The sequence below is a fragment of the Suricata suricatta genome, chromosome 12 (assembly GCF_006229205.1).
Source record: "Suricata suricatta isolate VVHF042 chromosome 12, meerkat_22Aug2017_6uvM2_HiC, whole genome shotgun sequence".
Lineage (NCBI taxonomy): Eukaryota > Metazoa > Chordata > Mammalia > Carnivora > Herpestidae > Suricata > Suricata suricatta.
In genome coordinates, this window is record NC_043711.1 from 8,161,505 (window position 1) to 8,186,913 (window position 25,409).

Sequence of the window (25,409 nt, forward strand, 5' to 3'; positions counted from 1 at the left end):
CTCCTGGGCCGCCAGGGGGCGCCAGCCGCCTGCTCCGCCGGGGCGCGACTCCGGGCCAGCGCGGGGCCGCTCGGCGTGGGCAGGATCCCGGAAACTGCTCTGATCGAATCCTGGCTGCGTCACTCTCGCGTGCTGTGTAACGCCAGGCAGGCGGCGTCACCTCTCTGTGCCTCGTACAGACCCCCACGTCGGGAGGCTGTTGTGAGGAATGCGTTAACAAACCCAATGCGCTTAGGACGTACCAGGAGCTAACTGTGAACACGTTTTATGTATTTTAGTCACCTTGCCTTCAGCATATTGGTTTAAATTTTTATTTATTCATTTTTCTTTTTAAAATGTTTTTTATTTTTGAGAGACAGAGAGAGGCAGTGCGAGCAGGGGAGGGGCAGAGAGAGAGGGAGACACAGAATCCGAAGCAGGCTCCAGGCTCTGAGCTGTCAGCACAGAGCCTGACGTGGGGCTCAAACCCACGGACTGTGAGATCATGACCTGAGCCGAAGTCGGACGCTTAACCGACTGAGCCACCCAGACGCCCTTAGCATATTGGTTTAGATCAGTGGTTCTCAAACAGGAAAAGACCTGCCTTTCCTCCCTGCCCCCCCCCCCGACATTTGGCAATGTCTGGAGACATTTCTTTTTTTTTTTTAATGTTTTATTTATTATTTTTGATACAGAGAGAGACAGAGCATGAGAGGGGGAGGGGCAGAGAGAGAAGGAGACACAGAACCGGAAGCAGGCTCCAGGCTCTGAGCTAGCTGTCAGCACAGAGCCTGACACGGGGCTCGAACCCACGAATGTGAGATCTGACCTGAGCCGAAGTCAGAGGCTTAATCGACTGAGCCACCCAGGCGTCCTGGAGACATTTCTGTTTGTCAAGACTAAGTGGGTGCTAGGGGCATCTCGTAGGGAGAGGCTGGCGATGCAGCCCCAATTACTCTAAGGCCCAGGAGAGCCTCTGGCCAGGAAGAATTATCCAGCCGTGTGGTCCCCAGTGCCGAGGCTGAGGAGTCCTGACTTGCAAGGTAGCATGAGGGACAGGAGCCTGGGTTCATATTCCGCGCTGCCACTGACACCGTGTGACACTTGGAAAGGGATTCCACGCCCCATGCCTCAGTTTCCCCTTTTGCAAAGTGTGTACAATAACAGCATCTGGGGGCGACTGCGTGGCTCAGTTGGCGGAGTGTCTGACTCTTGATTTCGGCTCAGGCAGTGATCTGACTGTTCGTGAGATAAAGCCCCGCGGGGGGCGGGGCGCGGGGTGGGGGGGGCTTCTGCTCGGACAGCACGGACCTGCTGGGAATCCTCCCTCCTGCGGCTCTGCCCCTCCTCCACTCATGCGTGGGCGTGCGCGCTCCCTCGCTCTCACTCTCAAAATAAATAAACTCACATTAAAAAAAAGTGGCGGCATCCATTTCTGAGGGTGCTGTGTCGCATGAGCTGGGACATGCCCAGTCCTCGCAATGGGGCCTGACGTAAGAGCTGCTGTCATATTTGCATAGCACAGCTGTGCCTGTAGCACGTGGCCAGCAAACCGAATGTCCCATCAGAATATGGCAGGTTGCTGACCTGTCATCCAGGTGTCACTAACATGGCCTTGCCATAAGTGGCATGCTGTGGTCATGTCACCTCCTCTGTGGTTCTGCGGGGTGAGATCTGGCGAGATGGGGCTGTTTACGAGGGATCCCTCCGGCCAGCCTGGCTCGGACAGGGAAACAGGGGTGAGGGGTGTCCGTGGCCTGAAACCTGCTAACACAGTCACCCCATGGCCAAGGCAACCCACAGGTAGACAGGGAGGGCAAAGTCCAGGATCTCTGCTCCCCCAGATCCTTATGGGGGACTGGAGGGGACGGAAGTGGGGCGCCAGATGCTGAGTGGAAATACTGCTATTACTTGAGTCCTTTCCTGTGGGGAGCACCACACACGGGGCCTGTACTACCTGCTGGTCCATTTTACAGATGTGGCAACAGAGGCTCAGCTACAGACTGTGGGGGTGTGGACTTAACCCCAAGGTGGCGGTCCCTAAACTACCATGGGCTGCAGTCTTGCCTCAAGACTGGAGGGAGACGAGGAGATGACCTCAGAGACCAGGAGAGATGGCCTCGGTGAATGACACAGAGAGACTAGGTGACCGAGCCAGAGGTCCAAGGAGCAGTGGAGGGTAGGGAAGGGTGGGGAGAGCTTGATTTTTTAAGACCAAGCCCCCCACCCCCAATAATAACCCAGGCCGCCCCCCTAGGTGGAAACAATGACACAATCAGCTCCCAATACCAAGGCCCTGACATCACGTGGGGGGGAGAGGGGGCCGGCGAGGTGGGGGTGCCCCGCCCCTTGGCAGGCCCCCGCGGCCAATGGGAGGCCTTGGAAGGGGCCCGGGCCGCCTCCAGAGCTTCAAAAACGTGTGAGGAGGGAAGAGGTTGCAGAAGGAGCCTTCAGCTGCTGCCTCGGTCCTCAGTGCCACTGCCACCGCTGCCCACTGCCCGCCAGCATGTCCTCTGCTCACTTCAACCGGGGCCCGGCCTATGGGTTGTCGGCCGAGGTCAAGAACAAGGTAGGGCCCCCCGTCCTGGCCCAGACACTCTCGCAGGCCAGAGGCCCCACTCTTGGGGTTCCCTGGACCCCCTCTTTCCTCTCCCATGTGACTTGGGACTAGAGAGGAAAAAAGGGCAAATACAGGGGCCAGCCCGCCTTCCTCCCCGGCCCAGAGCCCTTAGAGACTGTTGGGGAGGGCGTGTAAAATGTGGGACATGTAGGCAACCGCAGGTAAGCTGAGGCGGTCGGTCCCCTGTGAAGCCCCCACTTAATCAGACTTCCTGTTAACCTGTCCCCTGTTCCTTTTGTATTCTTGGGGGGCCGCTGGAGCAGGACTTGATCTTCCTCACACCTGCCCCATCTCAAAAAGAAACTGGGGCGTGGCTTAGAGCCGGGATTGTGGGGATATGAGGCCCAGAAAGTGTGGGGGGGACCGAGACAGCTGGGGAGGTCAGAGAGGGAGCCTTAGGGACATGAAGGGGGTCTCCTCCTTTTGAGCTGGGAGAACATCCAGACACCACCTTCCTACTATGGATGGGTAAACTGAGGTTCAGAGAGGAGAAGCAAGTAGCTAGGGTTCTCAATAAGGGAGTTGCAGAGCTAGGATCCTGGCCTCACTCCCCCCGCTCCTCATTCACATGCTCGCTCGCGCGCTCGCACACACACAAATGGGGTTCAGCTTCTCCAGGGCAGTGAACTTGAAGTTCTCAACTCACTGGAATGCTCAGGTGAGCGCTGCCAGGAGAGGAGTCCCAACCCCATTTGACAGAGGGGAACACTGAGGCTCGGGGTGGCTTTTCCCAGTGTGCAGCGAGAAAATGGAGAGCGGGAATCGGGACCCAGGGTCGGGGGATCCCGGCTGCTGGACAAGGGGGCTGGTGGGGGGCGGGTGCTCGGGCCGGGAGCGATCCCAGCGCCGCCCCCCTCCCCCCCAGCGCCGGCCCCGGAGCCGCGAGAAGCCGCCGCGCCTTATAAGGCGGCCTCGGGGAGCCCGGCCCGCGGGGCCGCGCTATATAAGGGCCGGTTTGCTTTATAAAGCCGGGTTGGTGGGGAGGGGGGCGGCAGGGCCGGGGCCAGGTGAGGGGCCGCCCCCTCCCAACTCCTCCTCCCCCAGGAGAAGGGGCAGCCCCGTCCCCCAGAGTCCTGGCGCCTGTCGGGGCTGGGGCTGAAGGTTCCAGAGAAACGGAGGGGGCAAAGTGGGAAGGGGGGGAGAGGGCGAGGGACGCAGACAGATTCTGGGAGCCTGAGGCTTGAGAGGGACGGATGGGGAGAGTGAGCCAGGAGCAAGATAAGAGCGAGACGGGGATGGAGAGTCCGAGAGGGGAGACAGACGAGCCCCACCCCCACCAGAGGCAGGGAACCTGGAGTCGGAGACCAGAGCGACTGGCCAGCGACTGGCGACTGGCGAGGCAGAGATGGCCGCACCAGGAGCCCCACCCCCAGCCAGACACGGAGGGATGGGGACAGGAAGACAGGGCCACGGAAGCACAGACAGAGCTGGGGAGAAACAGAGAAAGAGAGGGCATGGGGATGGGGAGTGGGGGAAATACAGCCACACATGGGGCCAAGAGTAAGGCAGAGATAAGTCCCCCCCACCCAGGGCTGGAGCCCAGGAGATGAGGGCCTAGAGAGACACTGAGGCAGACATGCAAGACAGAACGGTCCCCTGCAAGGCAGTACCCAGGGGCACCTCCTTAGGGCTCCTCCACCCCTGCCTGAGGCCCCTAGGCTAACCGAAGGAGTGAGGGGGCAGGGCCCCTGGGAAGCTAACCCCCAAGTTTGGCCTGGAGGGGGAACCAAAAAGCCAGGCACCGCCCCCCAGCTCTGAGTACCCCTGCTCTCCAACCCCCCCCCCCAGTCTGCATTCCCTGGTGCCAAACCTCAGAATGTCCGGAATGGCCCCCCGGGCAGGTGCTGCCTCAGCCCTGGCCCTCAGCCCTCTTCAGCGTCCCTACCCCCACCCCATGGACTCAGGGGCAGAATTGCCTTAGTTGGGAAGGGGTTGGGGAAGATCAGGCCTCGGGAACCTCGCACTGGGTCCGAGGGCCTAACGCTGCTCCGCACGGCGTCCTCACCGCTTCCTCTGCACCCCAACCCCCAGCTGGCCCAGAAGTACGACCACCAGCGGGAGCAGGAGCTTCGAGAATGGATCGAGGGGGTGACAGGGCGCCGCATCGGCAACAACTTCATGGACGGCCTCAAAGACGGCATCATTCTTTGCGAGTGAGTGGAGCAGCCTCTGCCCCGGGCTGCCCTCCACCTGGGAGTCCATCCCTGTCCCCTCAAGCTCTCCACCAACTATAGGCTCAGAGCTGAGTCAGGCCTGGGAGTAGTGGTGGCAATTAATCAATGTGCCCATTTAACAGGGAAGAAAACTGAGGCTCGGGTAAAACACATCGCCCAAAGTCCCTTGCTGTTCCAACAGAAACGATTCCAGAATCGAGTCTGAACCATCAGGCAGGCGGAGCAGGTCCATTTATGGGTCAGGAATTCCAAGAAAGAGAGGGTAGAGCTAAAAGGCAACAGGCAATCATGGCTGTCCATCACCGGTTTGGGGACGTGAGGGATACGCCGCAATAATTTAAGGAGGTCCTGATTTTCTCCTCTTCTCAGAACTTAAATCACCGAGAGAAATGAAAACGCACAGAATTGCTAAGTTCTGGTTCCGGAGTCCACGGCCACAGTAATGCTGAGTAGGGCCCTGAGCCCGGTGGGGTCCCGTCTGCATCTCTGAGTCTGACTCAGGGCAGGGTGACCATGATGGCCAGAGAGGGCCCTTGAGAAGCTTCCCGAAGGGGCAGCCTTACCAAGATGTGGTGCTGGAAAGGTGGCAGATCTTGTTCTGTCACTGGGAACAAGGAATGGGGAACACCTTGGTGTCCCAGCTCAGACAGGGAAGCTCGGACGTTAAAGAGCACAGAGCCACCCACCCACTCAGTCCATTCATGCAGCAGAAATTTATGCCACACCTGCTGTGTGCCAGGTCCACGCACTGGGGATAGTGAAGAAAAGGGACTTGACTCAGAGCTCACACAGCTTGAGTCCTAGTGCAGGGAGATCGATCAAATAATCAATGAAATAATCACATAATTGCCTCTCGGGGTGGGAGGTACCCTGGAGAAAAGTCTGGTGGGGAAGGATGGGGGGGCCCGGGGGAGGGAAAGGGCGGCTGCTTCGTACAGAATGGCCCGGAAGGCCTTTCGCGAGGTAACATTTGAGTGGAATCTTGGATAAAGTAAGAGAGGGAGCTGGGAGGGCCTCTGAGGGGGGGAGTGGACCAGGAGGGGTGGGCAGCTGTGCAAAGGCCCTGAGGTGGGAGCAAGCAAGCTAGTGTGTTCCAGGAAAAGCCCGGAGAGATAAGAGGAGGTGGAGGGAGTTGGCTGGGGGGTGGGGCACACTTTTAGTCATGCTAAGTATTAGGATCTTGATTCTGAAGGGAAACCGTGGGGCAGCTTTGAGATGGAAGTAACTGGAATTATTTTTGAAAAGGCCATTCTCCCTACAAGATGAAGGGCCTGCAGGAGGCCTGCAGGAGACCTGGTCAATGCTGGGAGCCCCTGGAGAGGCTTGGAGCTGGGTGGTGGCAAGAAGCTGTGGGCTTCTCCATGTCTTTAGAAGGCAGAGCCAAAGGACCTGCTGAGGGCTTGGGTGTAGGAACGGGAGAAAGGGATAGGAGAGTCAAGGGCAAGTCTGATGGCTTGACCTCAGCACCTAGGCGGCTGTGTTTACTGAGCTTGTGAGGATGGAGGGAGTTGAGTTGGGGGAAATGGGTGTCAGGAGGCAGGGGTGGGGTGCACTGGATTTGAGGGGCCATGGAGGGAGCTGGATTGGGGAGTGAGGGACCCGGCTGCATGGAGATATTGGGGAGCCGTTCACATACCGGTGGCGTTTACAGTCAAGACACTGCATGAGATCAAGGGGATGAGTGTGGTCAGAGAAGGGAAGTCAAGGCCCAACTGCGGGCTTTCCCCCAGTGCAGGCCGATTTCCCATCTCAGTCCTGCCTGGCGGGGGGGGGGGGGGGGGGGGGGGGGGGGGGGGGGGGGGGGGGGGGTCGGTGGCGCCTCAGCTGAGCTGGCTGCCGTGGGGACCCGCAACATCACCCAGTGGCTGTCACCCTGACCCCTTATCCCGCGGGGCTGGCCTCCCTTTCTCGCTGCCTCCCCGGCTCCTTGTAGATTCATCAATAAACTCCAGCCAGGCTCCGTGAAGAAGGTCAATGAGTCGACCCAAAATTGGCACCAGGTGAGCCCAGCCTCTTTTTTTTTTTAACTCTTTCAACCCCTGGCCCACCGTGCCGCCCCCCCCCGCCCCCCCCACAACCCTGCCTCCCTCCACTGACTGGCGCCTGCTCCCCTCCAGTTGGAAAACATCGGCAACTTCATCAAGGCCATCACTAAGTACGGGGTGAAGCCCCACGACATTTTCGAGGCCAACGACCTGTTTGAGAACACCAACCACACCCAGGTGCAGTCCACCCTCCTGGCCCTGGCCAGCATGGTGAGTGCAGCTGAAGGGGGTGCTGTGGAGGGTCTGGGCTGGGATGCGAGTGGGGGGCCCTCGCTCATGCCCCCGGCCCGGCAGGAGTGGGAGGGGGAGATCAGGTGCTGACTGGGGACCATGTGGCCTGGAGGCTCCCGTGTCAGTCCTCGCTCCCTTCGCCCTCCCCAGGCCAAGACGAAAGGGAATAAAGTGAACGTAGGGGTGAAGTATGCAGAGAAGCAGGAACGGAGATTTGAACCGGAAAAGCTAAGAGAAGGGCGGAACATCATCGGGCTGCAGGTACTGCCCCTTCTTCACCCGGGTCTCGCTGCTGAGCTGGGCGGGAGGTCGAGATGGCCAGGAGGGCACCCCGATCCCTGCAGGCCTTGGGGCACAGGGTATTTGGCTTTCCCTCAGATGTACACCGGGCACTGTGCTTGGCACTCAATGCCTCTAAGCTGCCTCACTTGCCAGGACTGCTCGTGTGATACGTGGCTGGGCTGGGGCTTGAACCCTCGAAGCCGGGGCTGATGCTCTGAGCCATCTACAGGTCACGCCACCTGCCTTTCCCGGGCCTCAGTGCCACTCCTGAGCCTGAACCTGGAAGCAGGTGTCTCCCTAGAGGGCTGAGCAAGGCGTGTCCTTTCTCGTGGCCCCGGGTGAGGCTCTATGACCCTTGGGCTGGTTTTCCTTCCTAGATGGGCACCAACAAGTTTGCCAGCCAGCAGGGCATGACGGCCTATGGCACCCGGCGCCACCTGTACGACCCCAAGCTGGGCACGGACCAGCCGCTGGACCAGGCGACCATCAGCCTGCAGATGGGCAGCAACAAGGGAGCCAGCCAGGTATGTGTGTGGGCCCACGACGGTGGCGGGGGACGGGGGGGGGGGGGGGGGGGCACACACCCTTCTCAGTGCCCGCGGTCTGACGCCTCTGCCCTCCGCAGGCTGGCATGACCGCCCCCGGGACCAAGCGACAGATCTTTGAGCCAGGCCTGGGCATGGAGCACTGCGACACGCTCAACGTCAGCCTGCAGATGGGCAGCAACAAGGGGGCCTCGCAGCGGGGCATGACAGTGTACGGGCTGCCCCGCCAGGTCTACGACCCCAAGTACTGCTTGACCCCCGAGTACCCGGAGCTGGGCGAGCCTACCCACAACCACCATGCACACAACTACTACAACTCCGCCTAGGGCCCCGGGCGCCCCACCCCGCCTTCCCCCCAGGGAGGCTGGCTGCTGCTGTCGGCAGGGCCAAGCTGGCCCCGTTGACCCCTCCCCCTGCATGGCGTCCTCCAGCCCCCCCCTCCGCCTCTGGCACCTGCCTACAGGGTTAGCGTTTGGTGAGGGGGGGCACCCTGGGGAGCTTGCGGGGGAGGGGAGGGGCTCTCCTCCCTGGAGCGCTGCAGGATCCAACATCGAGCCGGGTGTTCCCAGCGGCACCCAAAGGACGCACTGAGCAAAGCTACCCCGGCTGACCCCCCGCCCACTCCCTCACAAGTGGGTCCTCCCCAAGAAAAGAAGTCCCCCCCCGCAAGCAAGAGCCCAGGCTCGGCCTGCCCCCACCCCATTCCCGCAGTGGGAGCAAACTGCATGCCCAGAGACCCAGCGGACACACGCGGTTTGGTTTGGTTTGCAGCGACAGGCATACGTGGATGTGACAGCGGCGTTTGTAACGCGAGCACTTTTTTTCTATTTCACTGGAGCACAATAAACGGCTGTAAAATCATGGACTCGGGGCTGCTCTTTGCCTGTGTGGCTCTTGCACACGTGTGAACAGCCTTGTTCGGACATGCTCCATTTCCCACGTGCATACACACTCACACTGTAAGATACACACAGAGATCACAGCTACTTGGTGGGACCCAGGACGAGCCCTCACACGCAGAATCTGCACACATGCACACCGTTGTGTGTGGCTCGCACACGCTCCCCTTTCACAGATACACATGTGCAGTACATACTACTACTCGGGACACGTAAATGCACACCCTCACGCACAATATCCACACGGATGTGCTCGGCACCCATGTGCCTTTCTGGGAAGTCGGGAGGTGGAAAAGTGACCAAGCACTAGGACAGGCTAGATGGGGTGTGAACCACACAGTTCGGCTGCTCACAAGCTGGCTTCTTGGGGCAAGTCACTGGTCCTCTGAGTCTTGTTTTCCCAACACGAAAATGAGGCCAGAGGGCCTCCTGGGGAAATGGGGAAGCTGAAATGATAGTGCCAGAAAGGCAAGGGTATTTGGCACTGACCAAGGGACACGGTCGAGCTGGGTTCTGGAGGCCCCCGTGGGCCAGCGGAACCCTTCGGCCCAGGATTGTGGGGAAGTGGGAGGCAACAAGGCAGTGGGGGAGGATGGGCACTTTGGGGACCTAGGGCCTTTGTAGCCTGGCCGAGCTGATGCACCCAGCTCACGCTCCACCCTCTTCTTAGGGCCGATTCCTGAGTCTGGGCTGCCAGGCCAGGGCCCTCGGGAGTCTGTGGACAGCCCCAACCTCTCCGCGTTCCAGAGGGGACCCTTGTCCTCCCAGCAACGTGGGCCCAGCCGTCCTGCTTGGAAGGCACCACCTGTCAGAGTTCCAAGGAGAGGATGCAGCCATGTAGGGGGTGGGGGTGGGGGGGTTACAGAATGGCGGTGTCCCCCTCCTTACCCACAGCAGGGGGTGAAGCTGGAACACGGGGACTTGCGGAGACGCACACCAGAAGACCCTCGCACACAGACGCACACAGCCCCTGGGGCCTCGTAAAACGGATTCCAGGCGCTCTTGGCGTGGCTAGTGCGAGTCCCGCTCCCCCAGGGCCCGCGTGGGGAAGCTATGCCGAGGAGGATCCGGGCCTGGCCCAGGGCCCTGCCTCCTCCAGAAAACAGCACCATATTAGCACTTGGCCTGAGTGACTGGGGCGGGCAGGCCCTGGAGCCTGAGGAATGAGCCCCCTTTCTGCTGGACCCCAGAGGGCACCCCCCACCCGGGCACCTGTCCACCACTCTGTGCATGCTCACTGGCTCCTGCCTAGGCCAGGGGACGCTACCTGGGACCTTGGAGGGGGGTGGTGAGAACGCCACAGGAGGGGCAGGGCAGGGCATGGTGGGCCTCGGTGGTGGCTGGGCCTGGTGGCCAGGGCTTCCGGCCAGCTCAGCATCTTGCTCGGCGGTTCACACCCCTTACTGCTCCGCGTGGGTCCCAGAGTCACTCAAACCGTGACTAGGACCCTGTAGTCTCGACATGGCCCTGGAAGGTTCTATCATGCTTCCTGCTATACCAGCGAGGAATGGGAAGCACAGGTCGGCTGCCACCCAGGCTCAAGGCCAGGAGCAGGAGCTGATGGGCCCCAGGCTGCCAGAGCGTCAGGACCTCCCCACCTGTAACACCATGGGAGGGCACCGTCCGCCAGCCAGGTTCTGATGCATTTTTTCCAAAACCAAGCAGTTTGCTCAATTCTGACACAAACTTGAGACGGCATCGGGCCTCATATAGATAAGGGCTCAGTCCTAGTAGACTGTCCTTCCTTTAGGGCCAACTGCAAGTCCATCTTATCACCTGTGCTTCTGACCGACCAGAGATGATCAGATTCCCACAGCCCCCTCCTCCGATTTGATCAGTTTACCAGAGTGGCTCACAGAACGCAGAGAAACATTGTGTTTTATTAGATTACCAGTTTATTAGAAAAGAACACAAATCAGGAGCAGCCCGATGGGTATACAGGCCCCAGGCTGAAGAAGGGGCACCGAGCTTCCACGCCCTCTCGGGCGCCCTCCCCCCACCCGCACTATCACGGCTTCACCAACCCCCAAGCTCATCAGATCTTGTTGAAGATCTGATTACAGATTAAGACTAAGATCTTAATCAGATCTGATTAAGCTTAATCTGATGAAGATCCGATTACAGCTTCATGAGTAGCCCCCCTTTCCCTTCCTCAGAAATCGTAGGTGTTACTGAAGGCTCACTCAGTAATCACAGTCATTCCGGTGACCAGGCTGATCTGGGACCCCCCAGCGATCAGCGTGAACTCAGATGTGATCCAAACGGGCTCTGCTGACCGACCAAAGACACTACCATCCAGGAAATTTCCAGGGTTTGAGCTGTGCCAGGAATCAGGGACAGAGCCCAGAATGCATTATAGCGACCCATTTCCGGCCCCCCGTCCTCAGCAAAAGGTGCCTTTCGTGGACCCTTACTTCTCCTACAGTGCTGTCACCCCCAAGGCCTGAGGCAGGGAGCTGTCCCCTCAGTCTGGACCCTGGGCTGTGACAACAGGCCTCCCAGCTTCAAGGCCCCACTCTGCAGCTTTCTGGCTGTGGGACCCAATTCCTCACTGTGAGCCTTGGGGCGCCTACCTCACAGGCACCTGTGTGTGGGTGAGGGGGGTGAGGGGGGTGGGGTGGGGGGAAGACAGGGCAGGCGAGCTCCAGAGCTGCTTCTGGCACAGGGAGGCCCCTGAGTGTCACCTCTTCCTTTGGACAGCCCTGTCCTCCACCCCAGGAAGCCTTCCCTAGTCACCTCGACCCAACCCCCCACTCTGCTGGCCCCATTACCTATGGCGCCTATAAGTGTCCAACCAGATGTTTGTGGGTTCACCCCAAATCCCTGTATATGAACGCAACAGGACAGTTTGAAGGACTAACCAAACCCCATTTCCAATGGCTCACCAGGCCACCTCTGAGTGCCTCAGTCTCCCCTGCACCCTCACTGAGCCCCTGGGCCTGACCCAGAACCCAGGAAATCACAAAGAAGCAGGAGTTTGCATCAGCTGCTTTATTCAGGGGCTCGTGACTGGTGGCCATCCCCGACCCAGCCCCCTCCTCCTCTGCAAAAGCAACTAAACTTAGAAAGGGGCTGTTCTGCCAGGGCCCGGCCAAGGGGCCTGTGGGGCTGTGGTGTTGAATCTCCGGCCATAGGCCTTGGAAGGCAGGGAAGGAGGGGGGCGGTCCAGTCCATAGGGGCGAGATGCTGGTGAGGTGGGCGAGGAGGCTAGAGTCCCAAGGCAGCCTCTGCTGGGCTTGTCCTTGCCCCGAACGTCAGGACACGGCCCCGAGGAGGCGCAGAATCAAGTTGATGGCTTTCTGAGCCCTGGCTTTCTGAGCCCTTCAGGTCCCCAGGCGGCCCCAACAAGCCCGCCTCAACTCCAGTCTGTGCCCATAGGCACGCCGCCACGGCCACGCTTGCAGCCACACACACCCACACACACCCACTCCATACACACAGAAGGCTGTGAAGGCCCTGGACCCACACCCCGGACCCTGGAATGTCTCTGGATTGGTACCCAGTGGGGCAGGTCTCTGGCAGGCGGGACCGCCACGGGAGTGGGCCCTCGGCATCGCTACTGATTGGCTGCCTCGCAGGCGTCTATCCAATCGCTGTACACGTCCACTGGTTCTGACAGATCTGGGCCGCTGAGGTCAAGGGCGACTGGTGGTTTTGGACCCCTTCCCTGTACACACCCCTCTCACTGGTGTCAGCCAGATCTCCGCCCCGCACTCTGTGAAAGCCACCAGGTAGCCCCTATTCCCGGGGTGGGGGGGGCAGTCCCTGCTTCCGGCCGGGTCCCCTGGAGCAGCCCACCCGGGCCAGGGGAGCCCTGGCTGCCCCCACCCCTCCCTACCCACCCCACCTCCCGGAAGAAGCCCGGTTTCTCAAGGATACATGTGATGGGCGTCTGGAACTCCTCCAGGCACACGGTACAAGAGATGACTCCAGTGTTGCGGGCTCGGTCCCTGGAACAGGAGCGGGGAGGGGCTGGTGGGTAAAGGGGCCTGTGTCTGTGGGCGATGACCCGCCGAAGTGGGAGGCCCTGGGGCAGAAAGGAGGACGGTGGGAGCAGGGAGGAGGCCCCGGGCCCCACTCACATTTTCACGTCACAAGACTTCTCGTGGTTGCAGAAGGGACAGGTGAACTGGGTCTCTAAGGTGCCTGTCATCTTCTTCTTGGGAGGTGGCTTCCGTTTGGACTTTCTGCGCCCCATGTCTGTAGGAGGGCAAACCTGGGGTGGTGGGGGAGGGGGACAGAACTCAGCAACTCAGGGGACCCACAGAGCCCTCCAGCTCGATGCTCTAGGCAGCAGGCCGGGAAGCAGGCTCCGCCTGAGGCATGAGGCGCCCAGTCCCCAGGCAGACGGACAATGCAGGCACACAATGCAGACACACTCTGGGCCGGGGGGTGGGGGGGTTGGGGGGGAGGGAGCGGGCTCTGGCATCAGGTGGCTCGATTCCTAATCGTGGCCCTCCATGTACTGGGGGGCCCCGGGCAGCTGACTCAAGCTCTCTGTGCCTCAGTGTTCTGTCAGTAAAACAGAGATGAGGCTGTTCCTGCAGATGGGTCTGTGGCTGCCGGAGACAGACAGTAAGTGACGTGCTGAGCATGGGACCGGACCACCCGTCCTCGGCACCCACGCAGGACGCCAGCGCTCCAGGTGAGGAGGACACAAGAGACTCTGACTGACCAGCTGCTCCCTGGCCTGGCCCAGACTTCCCTGCGATACGGGGGCCCATAAGCTCAATCTTTGGGAGCCTCTTCCTCTGGGCTCACCTCCGTGGAGATCTCGCCCAGCCTCAGGGCTTCAAACGCCTCCTCTACACTGATGCCTCCCGGTCCACCACCCTCAACGTTTCCTCTCCACTGCAGACAGGTTCGTCTGCCCGGGGCACACCTTCAGCGGATCCTAACACATGTTTTCAACATAACCCGTCCCAAACCAAGCTCCTGGCACCTCAACAGCCCCTTTCTGTCTTCCCCAGCTCAGCAGATAGCAAATCTATCTTTCTACAAACATTGGTCCCGCCCTCAATCCTTCCACTCCCTCTCACATCCCTTATCTGATCTTGAGCCTGCTGCTCTACCTCTAAAAGACATCCAGAATCTGCCCGCTTCTCACCAAAGCTGGGGTCTGAGCTCCGCCCCCCCAGTCCTGGTCATTTTCACAACAGCCTCCCTTTTGGTCTCCCTGCACCTCCTTCCCCGAGCACCTCCCTCCAAATGTAAATTCCACGACGCCAGGGATTCGTGTCTTCTCTTCGGATCCCCAGAGCCTACAACTGCTGGTGGCACAGAGCTGGCACTCGACAAACGTTTACTAAATGAATGAATGAAACACTGCCAGGCCCTCCGCTAACAACAGCAACACGGTGCTCAAGGGGGCAGAGTGGCTGCTTTTGCGGAACTTTTGGTAGAAGACGGCAGACCCTTGACAACTAAATAAGAGAAATAATTTCAACTGCCAGTAAGTGCTAGGAGATGAATCAATCGGGGTAAGTGGATACTTCGGGAATGGGGCCACTTCACCTAGGAGCGGGGTGGGAAGGACCTTCTGGGTTAAAGTCGTTTAAGCTGAGGCCTGAATGATGAGACAAGGAGACAGTGCCAAACACTCAGGCTGATGGAACAGCAACTGCAAAGGCTCGGAGGCAGAAGCAGCCTTTTTCCCTTCCCCTACAAAGAGCATGAAAATTGGTATAGCTGAAGCTCAGGGAGCAATAAGGAAAGGGTATGCGATGGGACAGCAGATGAAAGCACCCAGACACCCCCCAAAAATGTAGCCAGTTCTATGGCCCATGCCTCACCTGCTCGGGCGGTGTTGTTTCCCCAGAGCCTGGCCCTGGGTACCACCCTAACGGAATCGCCTGCGGGGTGCTCAGAAATGCAGATTTCTGAATCTCTCTTCAGATGTGCCCCTAGTGGAAGACAGGGTTGTTAGTGGGGGACGCGATTTACCCACTGCTGAATCCGCAGCACGCACAGTGTCTGGTATGCTTTAAGCGCTCCATAACTACTTGTTGAATGAATAGATAAGTCTCCTGAATCAGAAGGTATGGATGGGCCCCAGAATCTCATTTTACCTGCCGTCTACACCACCCCCAACCCCACCCCAAAAAAGGGATCTGGCCTGTACACAAAGCTCCAGGGACCCTGCCTGCCCTATGGCGACCTAGGTCCAAGCGCGCCAAAGCGGCCTAGGAAAGGGATCGGTCCCCAGCACTGCCCAGGCTCGAAAGGCGGAGGGTGGGCGGTCCCTCCAAGCTCACCGAGGCTTCGGCGTCGCCTCCCGTCCTCCGCCTGCGGGAACCAGGCCTCCGAGGGGCCGCGCTTAGAGGGCTGGGGTCCGGGGGAGACAAGCTCCCGGGCCAGCCAATCACCCAACCCTGGGGTCCTCGACACCTCCTCCGGGATCCCGTGAGCGCTCCCACCCCCCACCAGTAGAAAATCGCCCAGTGCCGCCTGGCCCCAACGCAGGTCCCTGCGAACAGTCACTTACGCTCGCTTCCACTCGTTGCGACTGCCTCGTTCACCCGGGAAACAGTGGCTTCCGACTCCAGCCGGAAGCGGAAACCCCTCTTCCTCCTACCCGCCGCCGGGAACGCCCCGCGAGGAGGCTCCGCCTTCTCCAGCCCCTTTTGTGCACTTGCGTACTCGCGCAGCCTAACGGGCGGTGGGGTCGCAGTGCGCCTGCGCGTGGGCCGGGGCGCTTTTTGACTGCGGTGGTTCGCGCCGCCGCTTCTGCTGAGTTGGCGCCGTTCCTGCGGTTCAGGAGCGGTGGGCTGGGCCGTCCCGGCGTTGGAAGGGCATCCTCCTCGCTCTAGGCCGTAGCATCTGCACTTGTCTTTTCTCTCAGTTCAAGCCTCAGCCCCTCGCCGCCCACCTCGATCTCCCCAACTGCGGACACGTTCAAATATTTCCGTGCTCAGGAATTGCAAATACCGGTGTGGCTAAATCATGGTGATGGGGGAGATTGTAGGACGCTCTTCTCAAACTTTAATAGGAGCCTGCATTTCTCATTAAAATTAAGGTCTGATTCGTTAGGTCAGGTGTGTGTGGTCCACAAGTCTTCATTCCTTACTAGCTCCCCCGTGACGTTCGGGCCGCCGGCGGGTGGACCACACTGCGTGCTGACGTTGTAATAGAAGAGATTGAACTGGCATCCAAGGGCCAGATCGCGTGGAGTCCTGCGGTCCACGTTAAGGACTCTGTTGGAGTTGGGCGAGCAGGCAATAAAGCCTTATTATAATTCCCACAGTTTAGGGAAGAAGCTGGACGTAAACCTAAAAGGATCAATGACTACACTCTTCGGTTCAGCAGAGGAGAATGTATGGATCTCAGAGCATATGATGAGGGAGGGGGCTGCTAAACTCGTCTGAGAGGTTAGGGAAGGCTTCTGCGGGAGGCTGACGCTCAGGTTGAAATCGAAGGAATTACGCAGAAATTGCACCTACAGAACTCCCGACAGTGTGAAGGAGAGAAGGGAACAGTCACTCCACGGTCTTGGAGCCCCTGTGTGCTGCCTCTCCCTCAGATGAGGTAGGCTCGGGGAGGAGTCAACAGTTGTGTTCTAGCCATGGGTTTGGAGACAAGCAAAAGGAGGTATGGAACAGCCCAGTGGGAGAGGAGTCTGGAGGTCAAGTGAAGGATCTGGTTGTGATTTTGAGAGTCATTTACCTATGGAGGTTATTTGAAGCCTTGGGGCCAGAGGAAGTCGCTTGGTTTCAGGGTGAGGGGCAAAGTATAGCAAAAAAAAAGAGGGCTAAGAAGGAGACCAGGGGCTCCCCCAACCTTAGATGTTAGGAGGAGGGGTCAGCAAGAGACGGGGCAGGCCAGTGAGGTAGGGGGAGAGAGAGCTGGGTTATCTTTCCCAGAGCCTTCAGAGGAAGGTACTTCATGACAGGGAGAGTGGTCCGCTGTGTCACATGTGGTTGAGAGTTTGATTAAGATGAGGAAAGGGAGCTGACTGTTGACTTTGCAAGTGTTTGGTCACTGGTGACCTTGATAAGAGCTGTTTTCCTGGGAGTGTCCAGGAAAGTAATTTGGAAGATGTATTTCAGATTGAGCTATCCTCAAGGTGGCCCCTAGGGGGCAGTGTTATCTTTGGAACTGACACTAGCGAGCGGTTTTTCATTGCTCCGATAAACTTGTGCACACAGAATGGGATCAATTTGCTGTTTACACTTCCTAGTCAAAACACATACAGGTAGCTTTTGTTTTTAGCCATTACACAATTCGTAGTGCAACTTGGCCAAAGTGTATATGGACCATCCCATATCTGCTCATGATTGTGGGGTTTGTTTCTTTCCTTTCTCCTTTTCTTTGTTTCTATTTCTCTCTCTCCTTCCTTCTTTCCTTGCCACCTCTTTTGAGATATAGTTGGCAGATAATAAATGGCATATAAACTATGAACTGTCATGTTTTGACATACGTGTACACACATGAAACAAACCATACCCACAATTAAGATAGTGAATGTTTTGGGGGCTCTTGGGTGGCTCCATTGCTTAAGCCTTCAATTTGGGTTCAGGCCATGATCTTGTGGTCCATGAGTTCAAGCCCCACATCAGACTCTGTGCTGACAGCTCAGAGCCTGGAGCCTGCTTCAGATTCTGTGTCTCCCTCTCTCTCTGCCCCTCTGCCACTGTAAGGATGCAGGTCTGAAACTGACTCCAGGAAACAGTAGAAAGGCACATATTGCCCAAGGCAGGAGGGACCACCCTTGTAACGCCCAATCAGGAAAGGCCAGCTAACACCCTTAACATTTCTAAGGGCAGGCCTAGAGATGGAGGCTAAGACTAGTCGCGCCCTACCTGGGGGTCCCGGGCCCACTCTGTGATTGGTCAGTACTCTAAATGTTGTGATTGGGTCCCACCAAAAGTAACAAATACGCTAGGCAATGTGAATGGTTAAACCTGCTGTCAATAATATTGTATAATAATGATTGGACCCCTGTACCTGTGTCACAATTTCCTGTAACTCCCCCTTCCCAAACTCATAAAAGGTCCTGCCCCCCCCATGTTCGGGCTCGGTCCACGTGGATCCAGTGTGTTGTTGAAGTCTGTGAGCCTGAGTTTAGGTTGGCTGGGCCTAAATTCGTAATAAAGCCCTTTTCTTTTGCATGCCTGATTCGGTCTCCCAGGTAATCTCTGGTTTTGGGGGACGATATTAAAATCTGGGCATAACACCACTTGTGCTCTGTATCTCCCTGTTTCTCTCGGAAATAAAGAAAAGGTAAAAGAAAAAAAAAAGGTAGTGAATGTTTCCATCACCTCCCCCCAAAAGTTCTTCGTGTATCTTTGTAGCCCGTTCCTTCTGCTGTACCCAGCCCCTGGCAGCAGCCGATCTGTTTTCAGTTCCTATTGCTTTGTAGTGTTCAGAAAGTCATATGAACAGAATCATACCCTCTGCAGTCTTTTAACTTCTGTTTGCTTTTGCTCAGCTCATTCCGTTTGAGACTTGTCCCTGTGGTGTCTATCAGTAGTTTGTTCCATGTTACCGACGAGTAGAGTCCATCATGCGGACAGACCTCAGTCTGTTTGTCCTTGCACCTACGGATGGAGAGCAGCTGTGAGCCACCTTCTTCGGATGTGGATGTTCTGTTTTCAACTCCCATTGTGTTTTCTGTCTGTATTCAAATACGAGATCCCTCTGGGTTTTATTGTGTGTGTGCGCGTGGTCTGAAGGAGGACTCAGGCTCTGGGAAATTGACAAGGTGAATGACACCTCCCTGTGGGATTGCAGCCCCACCTCCCACCTGCGAGCCTTCTCCGGCATTCTTGAACTTGTTTCTGGATTTCCTCCGCGTGTTTGCCCTGAGCTGCTGTCACGGCTGCTTTGATGACGGTGCGTTTTCACCAGGCCCGTCTCTCACCTTCTTATTTAGGATTCTTGGCCTGCAAGGTTGTCGAGGGTGTGGTCTGACCTCCAGGACAAGCTGCTGGCTGCAGGACAATGCCACCGCCTGTCCTGGCACCTGGCGTGAGGCGTGGCGTGGGGGAGATCATGATATCCATAATGGGTGACTCACAGCCGGTTGGTTGGGAACAGTGAGAGGAGGTGAGAGCCTGTGACTGGCCTGGGGAGGCTCCACTGTTCTGTTCTTTGAACATCTTTCTGCGATGGCTGCATGCCAGCTGCCATCATCCCCTGGCCTGGACGGAACCCCTCTGAGCTCAAGTGTCCACCCTGCTTTATTCTTTTTGCTGCTCCTCGGGCCCCCAGCTGCCTGGTGCTTGCGTTCCTGGTAGCCGCACTTGGTCGTTGTGGAGATGGGAGCCTGGGTGACAGTCCTGCTCCCTGCCGCTCGTTCCCTGTGTCAGCTTGGATGTGTCACTTCTCCTTTCCACGTGCGAGGCCCTGTGAACAGGGATGTTGGGCTAATACCACGCTCCAGGCCCTGCGAACGGGGACACTGGGCTGACTTCTGATTCAGATCCCTGCCCGGCCTGGAACCTCTGAGTCAGTGGGAAGAGACAGGGTGGCTGAGAACCGCCCTGACCCTTGTGGTTCAGATCAGGGGTCTGCCACTTCCTGGGCATAACTTTGGGCACATTACTTAATCTGTCACGTTCCTCTAATGGCCTCAGAGAAACAAGGACGATTCTGGCCCGTGCCTCGCGGGTCAGGATTAGAAGTGGTAGTGTTGGATGGCGTGGAGCTCGGCTGGTAGTAATGTCAAGAAGGAACTCAGGACTGGCATTTCGGTAAAATAGCTTTGCTTAATTTTAACAGTAACACACACTCCCACTGTAACAGATGTATTATTTTCTATAAAGTAGCAAATGGGAGGTGACACGCTCACCGAGTCCTTCTCCCTAGAAGTACCCTCAGTTACATTTTATCCAGGTTGCTTGCTATTTCGTGTCACTCAGCTGGGCTGACAGTTGGAGCCAAACAAGTGGGTCCCTGCCAGGTAGCAGCTGAAGCAACCATTGAGGGCGGGGCCAAGGGAACCTTTTCTGGGACCTGCCCTGCGCTGGGTGCCCAGGGCTGGCTGTGGGTGGTGTTACTCAACTCTCTCCCAGAGGGAAACTGGGCTTCACTGCAGCTTTTGGCATCCGCAGAAAGAAACCGGCCCCCACACGATTCTGCTTCTGGAAGCTTCCCTACGTACATCTTTGCACAGATGTACTAAAGCATGGGCCCAGGGGTAACTGAGGTTGGTTGGTAAGAGGGAAAACCTGGAAAAGATTTCAGCAGGCCCCAGCAAGGGACCCCTAACAGGAGGTGGAAGCTTCACGGCTGTCACAAAGAGGGCACCTGGGTGGCTCAATCAGTTAAGCATCCAACTTCAGCTCAGGTCATGATCTCACGGTTTGTGGGTTCGAGCCCCGTGTCGGGCTCTGCTGACAGCTCAGAGCCTGGAGCCTGCTTCAGATTCTGGGTCTCCGTCTCTCTCTGCCCTTCTCCTGCTTGTGCACACTCTGTCTCAAAAGTAAATAAACATTAAAATTAAAAAAAAATTTTTTTAATGTTTTTATTTTTGAGAGACAGAGCACAAGTGGGGAAGGGGCAGAGAGAGGAAAGCCCCTTTCGTAGGAAAGCCCTAAAATTCTTTCTTAAAAAACATATCTATACACATAAGAAATGAAGGCAGGGTCATTTATCACAGCATTGTTTGAGAAGAGCAAAATTATTGGACGCAATCCAGGCGAAGCTCGATAGATGGCTGGTTGGATAGAAGTGGGTCAGACACACGGCAGGGCCTTGGCAGCTGTGGAAAGAGCCAGAAGCTCCCCTGTGAGCTGATGGGCAGACCTCCAGGTGCAACAGACAGAAACAGCAAAGTGCAAAGGGAACCCATGGGGCTATGTGAACCGCTTTTTTTTTTTTTTTTTGAGAGACAGAGACAGCCCGAGCAGGGGAGCGTCAGAGAGAGAGAGGGAATCTGAAGCTCTAGACTCTAAGCTAGCTGTCAGCACAGAGCCTGACGCGGGGCTCAAACCCACGAACCATGAGATCATGACCTGAGCCGAAGCTGGACGCTTAACCGATGGAGCCACCCAGGCGCCTCTATGTGAACTGCTTCTATCTCGATCGTGGTGGTGGGTTCGTGGCCATGTGCCTTTGTCAACACTCGGCAGATTGCACACTTCGAAGGTGTCAGTTACACGCCCAAAGAGTTGGTTTGAAAATACCCAAAAAGCAAGGTGCAGATCAGTGGGAAAGGGGAGGAAAAAAAATTCACGTTTGCTTTTTCTTTGAATAGAGGCATCCCGGAAGGAAAGGAGGCGTTTATAAGAAAGTTATTTCCTTCTGGAGAGGGGGCCCGAGGTACAGGGAGGAAGGGAGATCTTTCACTTTTCCATAAACTTTAGATTTCTGATGCATGTGACTGCGTTACCAGTTCCATATCGGAATGAACAAAACGGAATCTTCTGTTGTGAACAGTTGAGTTGTGCGGAAAGAGTGTGCGCAGAGTCGTGTGTGTATCATGTTGTTTTGTGTAAAAGAAAAGGGATGTTTTTATTAGGGAGACATTAATTTTGGCAGGTAAGAATGATGGGGGGGTGCCTGGGGCGGTGGTGGGTACAGGGGACGAAGGCTTGATTCGTGTTGTATCCCTTCTTTTGGTGAGGTCTTTTTTTTTCTTTTTAAAATTTTTAACATTTATTTATTTATATTTTTTAAAGATATTTTTAAATGTTTTATTTATTTTTGATACAGAGAGAGACAGAGCAGAGAGGGGGAGGGTCAGAGAGAGAGGGAGACACAGAATCGGAAGCAGCTCCAATCTCTGAGCTGTCAGCACAGAGCCCGACGCAGGGCTCGAACCCACAAACTGAGATCATGACCTGAGCCCAAGTCAGACGCTTAACCGACTGAGCCACCCAGGCATCCCTAGGTCTTTTTTTTGTTTGTTTATTTATTATTTTGAGAGAGAGAAGGAGAGGGGCAGAGAAAGAATCCGAAGCAGACCCTGCGCTGCCAGTGCTGAGCTTGATGCGGGGCCTGAACCCATGGAACTGTGAGATGGCGCCCTGAGCCCAAATCAAGATGCTCAACCGACTGAGCCACCCGGGTGCCCCCTTTCGGTAGGGTCTTCACTTCACATCGCATCCGTGTGTAAGGCCAGCTGAGAAACGGAGGCGCAGCACGGCTCGGCACCCTCAGCCTCCGGTGATGACACACGCCAGTGACGGAGAGAGAGACACATACACGTTCAGCCTCTGCAACTATTCTTTTATTGAATATTCAGCAGTGACAGGTGCTCGGTTCAGGAGAAAGCTTCCCCTCCCTGCCTCCCCCCAGCCCCCCATCACCTGGAGCTCAGGTTGGACAAGCTCGGCCACGGGGCACGGCACTCAGGCTGGTCCCCATCCCCACGTGGCCTCTATGCCACAAGGGCCACCTGGCACCACCGCTCCTCGTCTGTGGCTCTCCTTCTGCTCTGCCGCTGTGTCCCGGGCCCGCGGGCACGGCAGGACCACCTCCAGCAAGAGGCCCCCTGCCTCAGGCCCGAGAGCGGTGCACGCGGGGGTGCTCGGGCCTGGCCCGCCTCGGCAGTCTGGTCTTGAAGAGCGACTTGCCCGATGCTTCGATGTATGTGACGCTCATCTCTTTGGGGCTGATCTCCACGTAGGCGAAGCCACCCAGCGAGTCCTCGGCCCCATAGTGGAAGCGCAGGTAGCCGTTGGGGACCTTGCGCATGTGCTTTCTCGAGGGGTCCATGAAGTTCCCTGCCCCACTGAGCACGTAGCCCACACCGTTCTCGTCCTGCAGGTACTGTGCACGGAGGGCGCAGGGTCAGGGGGAGAGGAGGCCCATCAATGACGCTGACCCCACCCCCGTCTTGAATCCAGGGTCAGGTCTGTCCCTGACCACCACGTCACCTTAGGCAAGGGACAGAACCCCTCTGGGCCTCAGTTTCCTCCCCTGGAGCAACACACTGATCCTGCTTCACCACTAGAGAAGGAAGTTGGCAATGGGTAACCGGTCGCTAGAATAATGGCTCTTGGGAAACTCTGGGCTGTTTTCCTGGCTGGACAGCATATCGCTTGAGGGACACTGGGGAGACCCCTCCCCCCCACCGGCAGGCGGATCTGGGCTGGGGCCCCTCCCTCACTTCCCCCGCGGAGCCCTCACCTGCAGGTTGTGGTCATGGCCACACAGGTAGGCAGTGACCTTGTACGTGGCCAGCAGCGGCATCAGCTGCTTGACCAGGCAGTGGGTGGGCCCGTGCTCCGCGATGGACCACACCGGGTAGTGGCCGGCCACCAGCACGTAGTCCTCCTTGGCGGCCGCCAGCTGCTTCTTGAGCCAGGACAGCTGTGTGCGCGCCAGCGCCGCGTTGCGGGGCCTCTCCGGCTGCTGGCTGAGGAAGTCGTCTGAGTTGCCGCACAGCGTCACCGTGTCCAGCATGAAGATGGCCACGGACACGTTGGACCGTGGGACTTTGAAGCGCAGGCGGTAGTAAGGGCTGGGGAAGTTCCTGTGGCGGAGATGGAGCCGGCTTGAGCCCATGAGCTCTTGGTCTCCCCCCTGAGCGAGGCGGGGTGGCAGGGCGGGGCCTGGCTCACCAGCGCTGAGACACCCTGGAGTAGGCGATCTGCGCAGAGACGTTCCCCAGGTGGTCGTGGTTGCCAGCCAGCACGTACCAGGGCACGTTGCGGAGAGAGGAGGCAGAGAAGACATCCTCGAAGGTCTCCTGTGGCACACAGGAGGGACGCCCCCCACCCCCGCCCCAGGGTCAGGCAGCTACCCCGAGGCCCCCGCCAAGTCAGGGGCCCTGAGGCCAAGGGAGACACTGAGCACCCCAAGTGCGCATAAGCGTCAGCTTGTCTCTGCCCTCTCCGGAGTCCCAAAGGTCAAGCAGCTTTGCCACACCTGTCCCCCCACCCCCACTCCAGGGCCACACACCCGAAACCTCTTGTCATTGGCATCCTGCACGCCAGTGAAGTAGAAATTGTCCCCCAGGGACAGGATGAAGTCTGTGCCGAGGATCTGCGTGGTCCTGGCAATCTCCTTAGCGTTGGCCATTTCCCGGGCTGTGTAGAACGGGGCGTTGGGGACCCCTCCCCAGTCACCCACAGCCACAAAGCGCAGGACTGGGCTGGCCCCATCAGCCAGGGGGAGCAGCAAGGAGGCTTGCAGGACGAGCAGTACGGTCCGTATGTCCATCTGGGATGGGGAGAGATGAGCCTGAGGGCCCGGGGCCAGGCCTGGGCTGCAGGCCCTGGAGACCCCTGCAGGGGTGGCCCCAGGGAGAGCCCTGGGTGGGGCGGAGTTCCCAGGACCTCCGGGCAGCAGCTCCTGGGAGGGTCAGAGGGTAGGTGGGGCCCAGCCTGGGCCTGGGAAGGGTGGCCGTGCAAGGCCATTGGGCCCCCGCGTCCCACAGCCCGAACTCACCCTGGGGGAGGCACAAGCCAGTGGCCGGGGGCTCAGAGCAGCAGGTGAGCTCCTGGGCAGAACTGGCGGTCACTGAGCCTTTATTCCCTGGGGCGCGGAAATGGATCATTAGTGAGGATGATGCAGTTTCTCCGCAGACTGTTCCAGAAGCCCTCCCCTTGGGTCATGTGAGCTTTGGAGTTCCCCAGTGCTGGACACGGGATTCGGGGTCGGGGGGCTGGCCCATGTGCAGCCGTGCCTGCCCTCACGGCCTCTGTGGGGGCGCGCATGAGCTCGTCTGTGGCATGGGCCCAGGGGTACCCCGTTCTGTGGGTGCGCCCCAGCCAGACACGTCCTGTGTGTCCCTGCACACCCGGCCCTGCTTGCTGCCCCTGCACGGGTGTGTCTGAGCCATTTCCTGTGTGTAGCCAAGCGTGCCTGCCTGGGTCACATGTCTGCTGTGGGCCTGGGAGTCCTTTGTCCCTGTAGAAGTGTGCAGTGAGCCTGCAAGGCCCGGCGGCCTGTCTGTGACATTTGCCTGGGTTCCAAAGTGGGGCTGTGTGGGTCGCCCATCTGTGTCCCCGTTTCGGCCCGAGTTGGGCTTGTGTGTTTGTGTTGTGTCTCTCACGTGAGCTGTGTGTGCCTGGCGGGTGATGTGTGTTTGACAACATACCGGTTTGAGTCCCAGGGTCCCTCCCTCCTGCAAAAGCCGGGGTCTCCCTTTTCCAGGAAGTCCTGCCTGCACCTTCCCCTCCTCCCCACCCCCAGTCCCCACAGGAGGAACCCAGACCAGAGGCAGCTGGTGACACACCATGTGACCACCGATTTTTGACCCTCACACCCTCTGCGGCTGCCTGCGGCCCCTCCCCCCCCCAGTGGCCGCTGCCCCTGAAGTAGGCGAGGAGGTGCTTGGCCAGGGGGGCCCCTGTACTTGTGGCCCGTCAGACCTGCACCTCACCTCCCTGACTCGCTCCTCCCGCGCTGATTCGCCCCCTGCACACTCACGACGGGTCCCTCCAGTCAGTTGGGAGGGCGGTTGTGGGGGAGGCTCATTCAGCGCGGAGTTCACCTGCTCAGCGAGGTGAGGTGACCTGCCCTGGGTCACCCTGCCAGTCTGTGCCTCCCGCCCCCGCAACCTGGACAAACAGGAAGTGGGTCACCGGGGCAGGCGGTGGGGGGGGCCCTCCCCTCCCGCGGGGTCGCGGCGGAGTTCACGGCCGGGCTCACCTGCCGTCAGCAGGGCCCGGCTGCAGGAGTGCGGCGGCAGGACTGCGGGGTGCGCGCGGTCGCCGGCTGCTGGGTTGGGAGGCGGCGGCGGC

At 58.3% G+C, this 25,409-nt stretch overlaps 3 protein-coding genes and 1 long non-coding RNA gene across 7 annotated transcripts in view; 2 read left to right on the plus strand and 2 right to left on the minus strand.

The window, feature by feature from the left end:
* Window positions 1-2,408: 2,408 nt before the first annotated feature.
* CNN1 (calponin 1) lies at window positions 2,409-8,741 on the plus strand. The gene is made up of 7 exons (XM_029917210.1): window positions 2,409-2,548; window positions 4,631-4,752; window positions 6,707-6,773; window positions 6,891-7,028; window positions 7,200-7,310; window positions 7,709-7,855; window positions 7,957-8,741. The coding sequence occupies exons 1-7, from the start codon at window positions 2,486-2,488 to the stop codon at window positions 8,200-8,202; spliced, it is 894 nt and encodes a 297-aa protein (XP_029773070.1). The 5' UTR covers window positions 2,409-2,485; the 3' UTR covers window positions 8,203-8,741.
* A 3,009-nt stretch (window positions 8,742-11,750) lies between these two features.
* Window positions 11,751-15,362, minus strand: ELOF1 (elongation factor 1 homolog). Of its 2 annotated transcripts, none has more exons than XM_029917534.1 (5): window positions 15,260-15,361; window positions 14,568-14,678; window positions 12,858-12,991; window positions 12,655-12,725; window positions 11,751-12,396 (listed from the first exon to the last, which is right to left on the minus strand). In XM_029917534.1, exons 3-5 carry the CDS (start codon window positions 12,971-12,973, stop codon window positions 12,332-12,334), a joined length of 252 nt encoding a protein of 83 aa, XP_029773394.1. In that variant the 5' UTR covers window positions 12,974-12,991; window positions 14,568-14,678; window positions 15,260-15,361; the 3' UTR covers window positions 11,751-12,331. The 2 variants fall into 2 exon arrangements, with proteins under 2 accessions (XP_029773394.1, XP_029773395.1); XM_029917535.1 differs by having other exon boundaries at window positions 12,317-12,401; window positions 15,260-15,362.
* A 110-nt stretch (window positions 15,363-15,472) lies between these two features.
* Window positions 15,473-25,409, plus strand: part of LOC115274126 — an 11,135-nt gene continuing 1,198 nt past the window's right edge. The window contains exon 1 of the long non-coding RNA XR_003901100.1: window positions 15,473-16,299. This is a non-coding gene — a long non-coding RNA (uncharacterized LOC115274126). The remainder of the gene's footprint in view (window positions 16,300-25,409) is intronic.
* On the minus strand, window positions 21,928-25,409 carry ACP5 (acid phosphatase 5, tartrate resistant). Of its 3 annotated transcripts, none has more exons than XM_029917532.1 (7): window positions 25,318-25,409; window positions 25,096-25,226; window positions 24,112-24,198; window positions 23,623-23,883; window positions 23,283-23,410; window positions 22,849-23,194; window positions 21,928-22,488 (listed from the first exon to the last, which is right to left on the minus strand). In XM_029917532.1, the coding sequence occupies exons 4-7, from the start codon at window positions 23,881-23,883 to the stop codon at window positions 22,216-22,218; spliced, it is 1,008 nt and encodes a 335-aa protein (XP_029773392.1). In that variant the 5' UTR covers window positions 24,112-24,198; window positions 25,096-25,226; window positions 25,318-25,409; the 3' UTR covers window positions 21,928-22,215. The 3 variants fall into 3 exon arrangements, with proteins under 3 accessions (XP_029773392.1, XP_029773391.1, XP_029773393.1); XM_029917531.1 differs by having other exon boundaries at window positions 25,049-25,226; XM_029917533.1 differs by lacking the exon at window positions 25,096-25,226 and having other exon boundaries at window positions 25,318-25,403.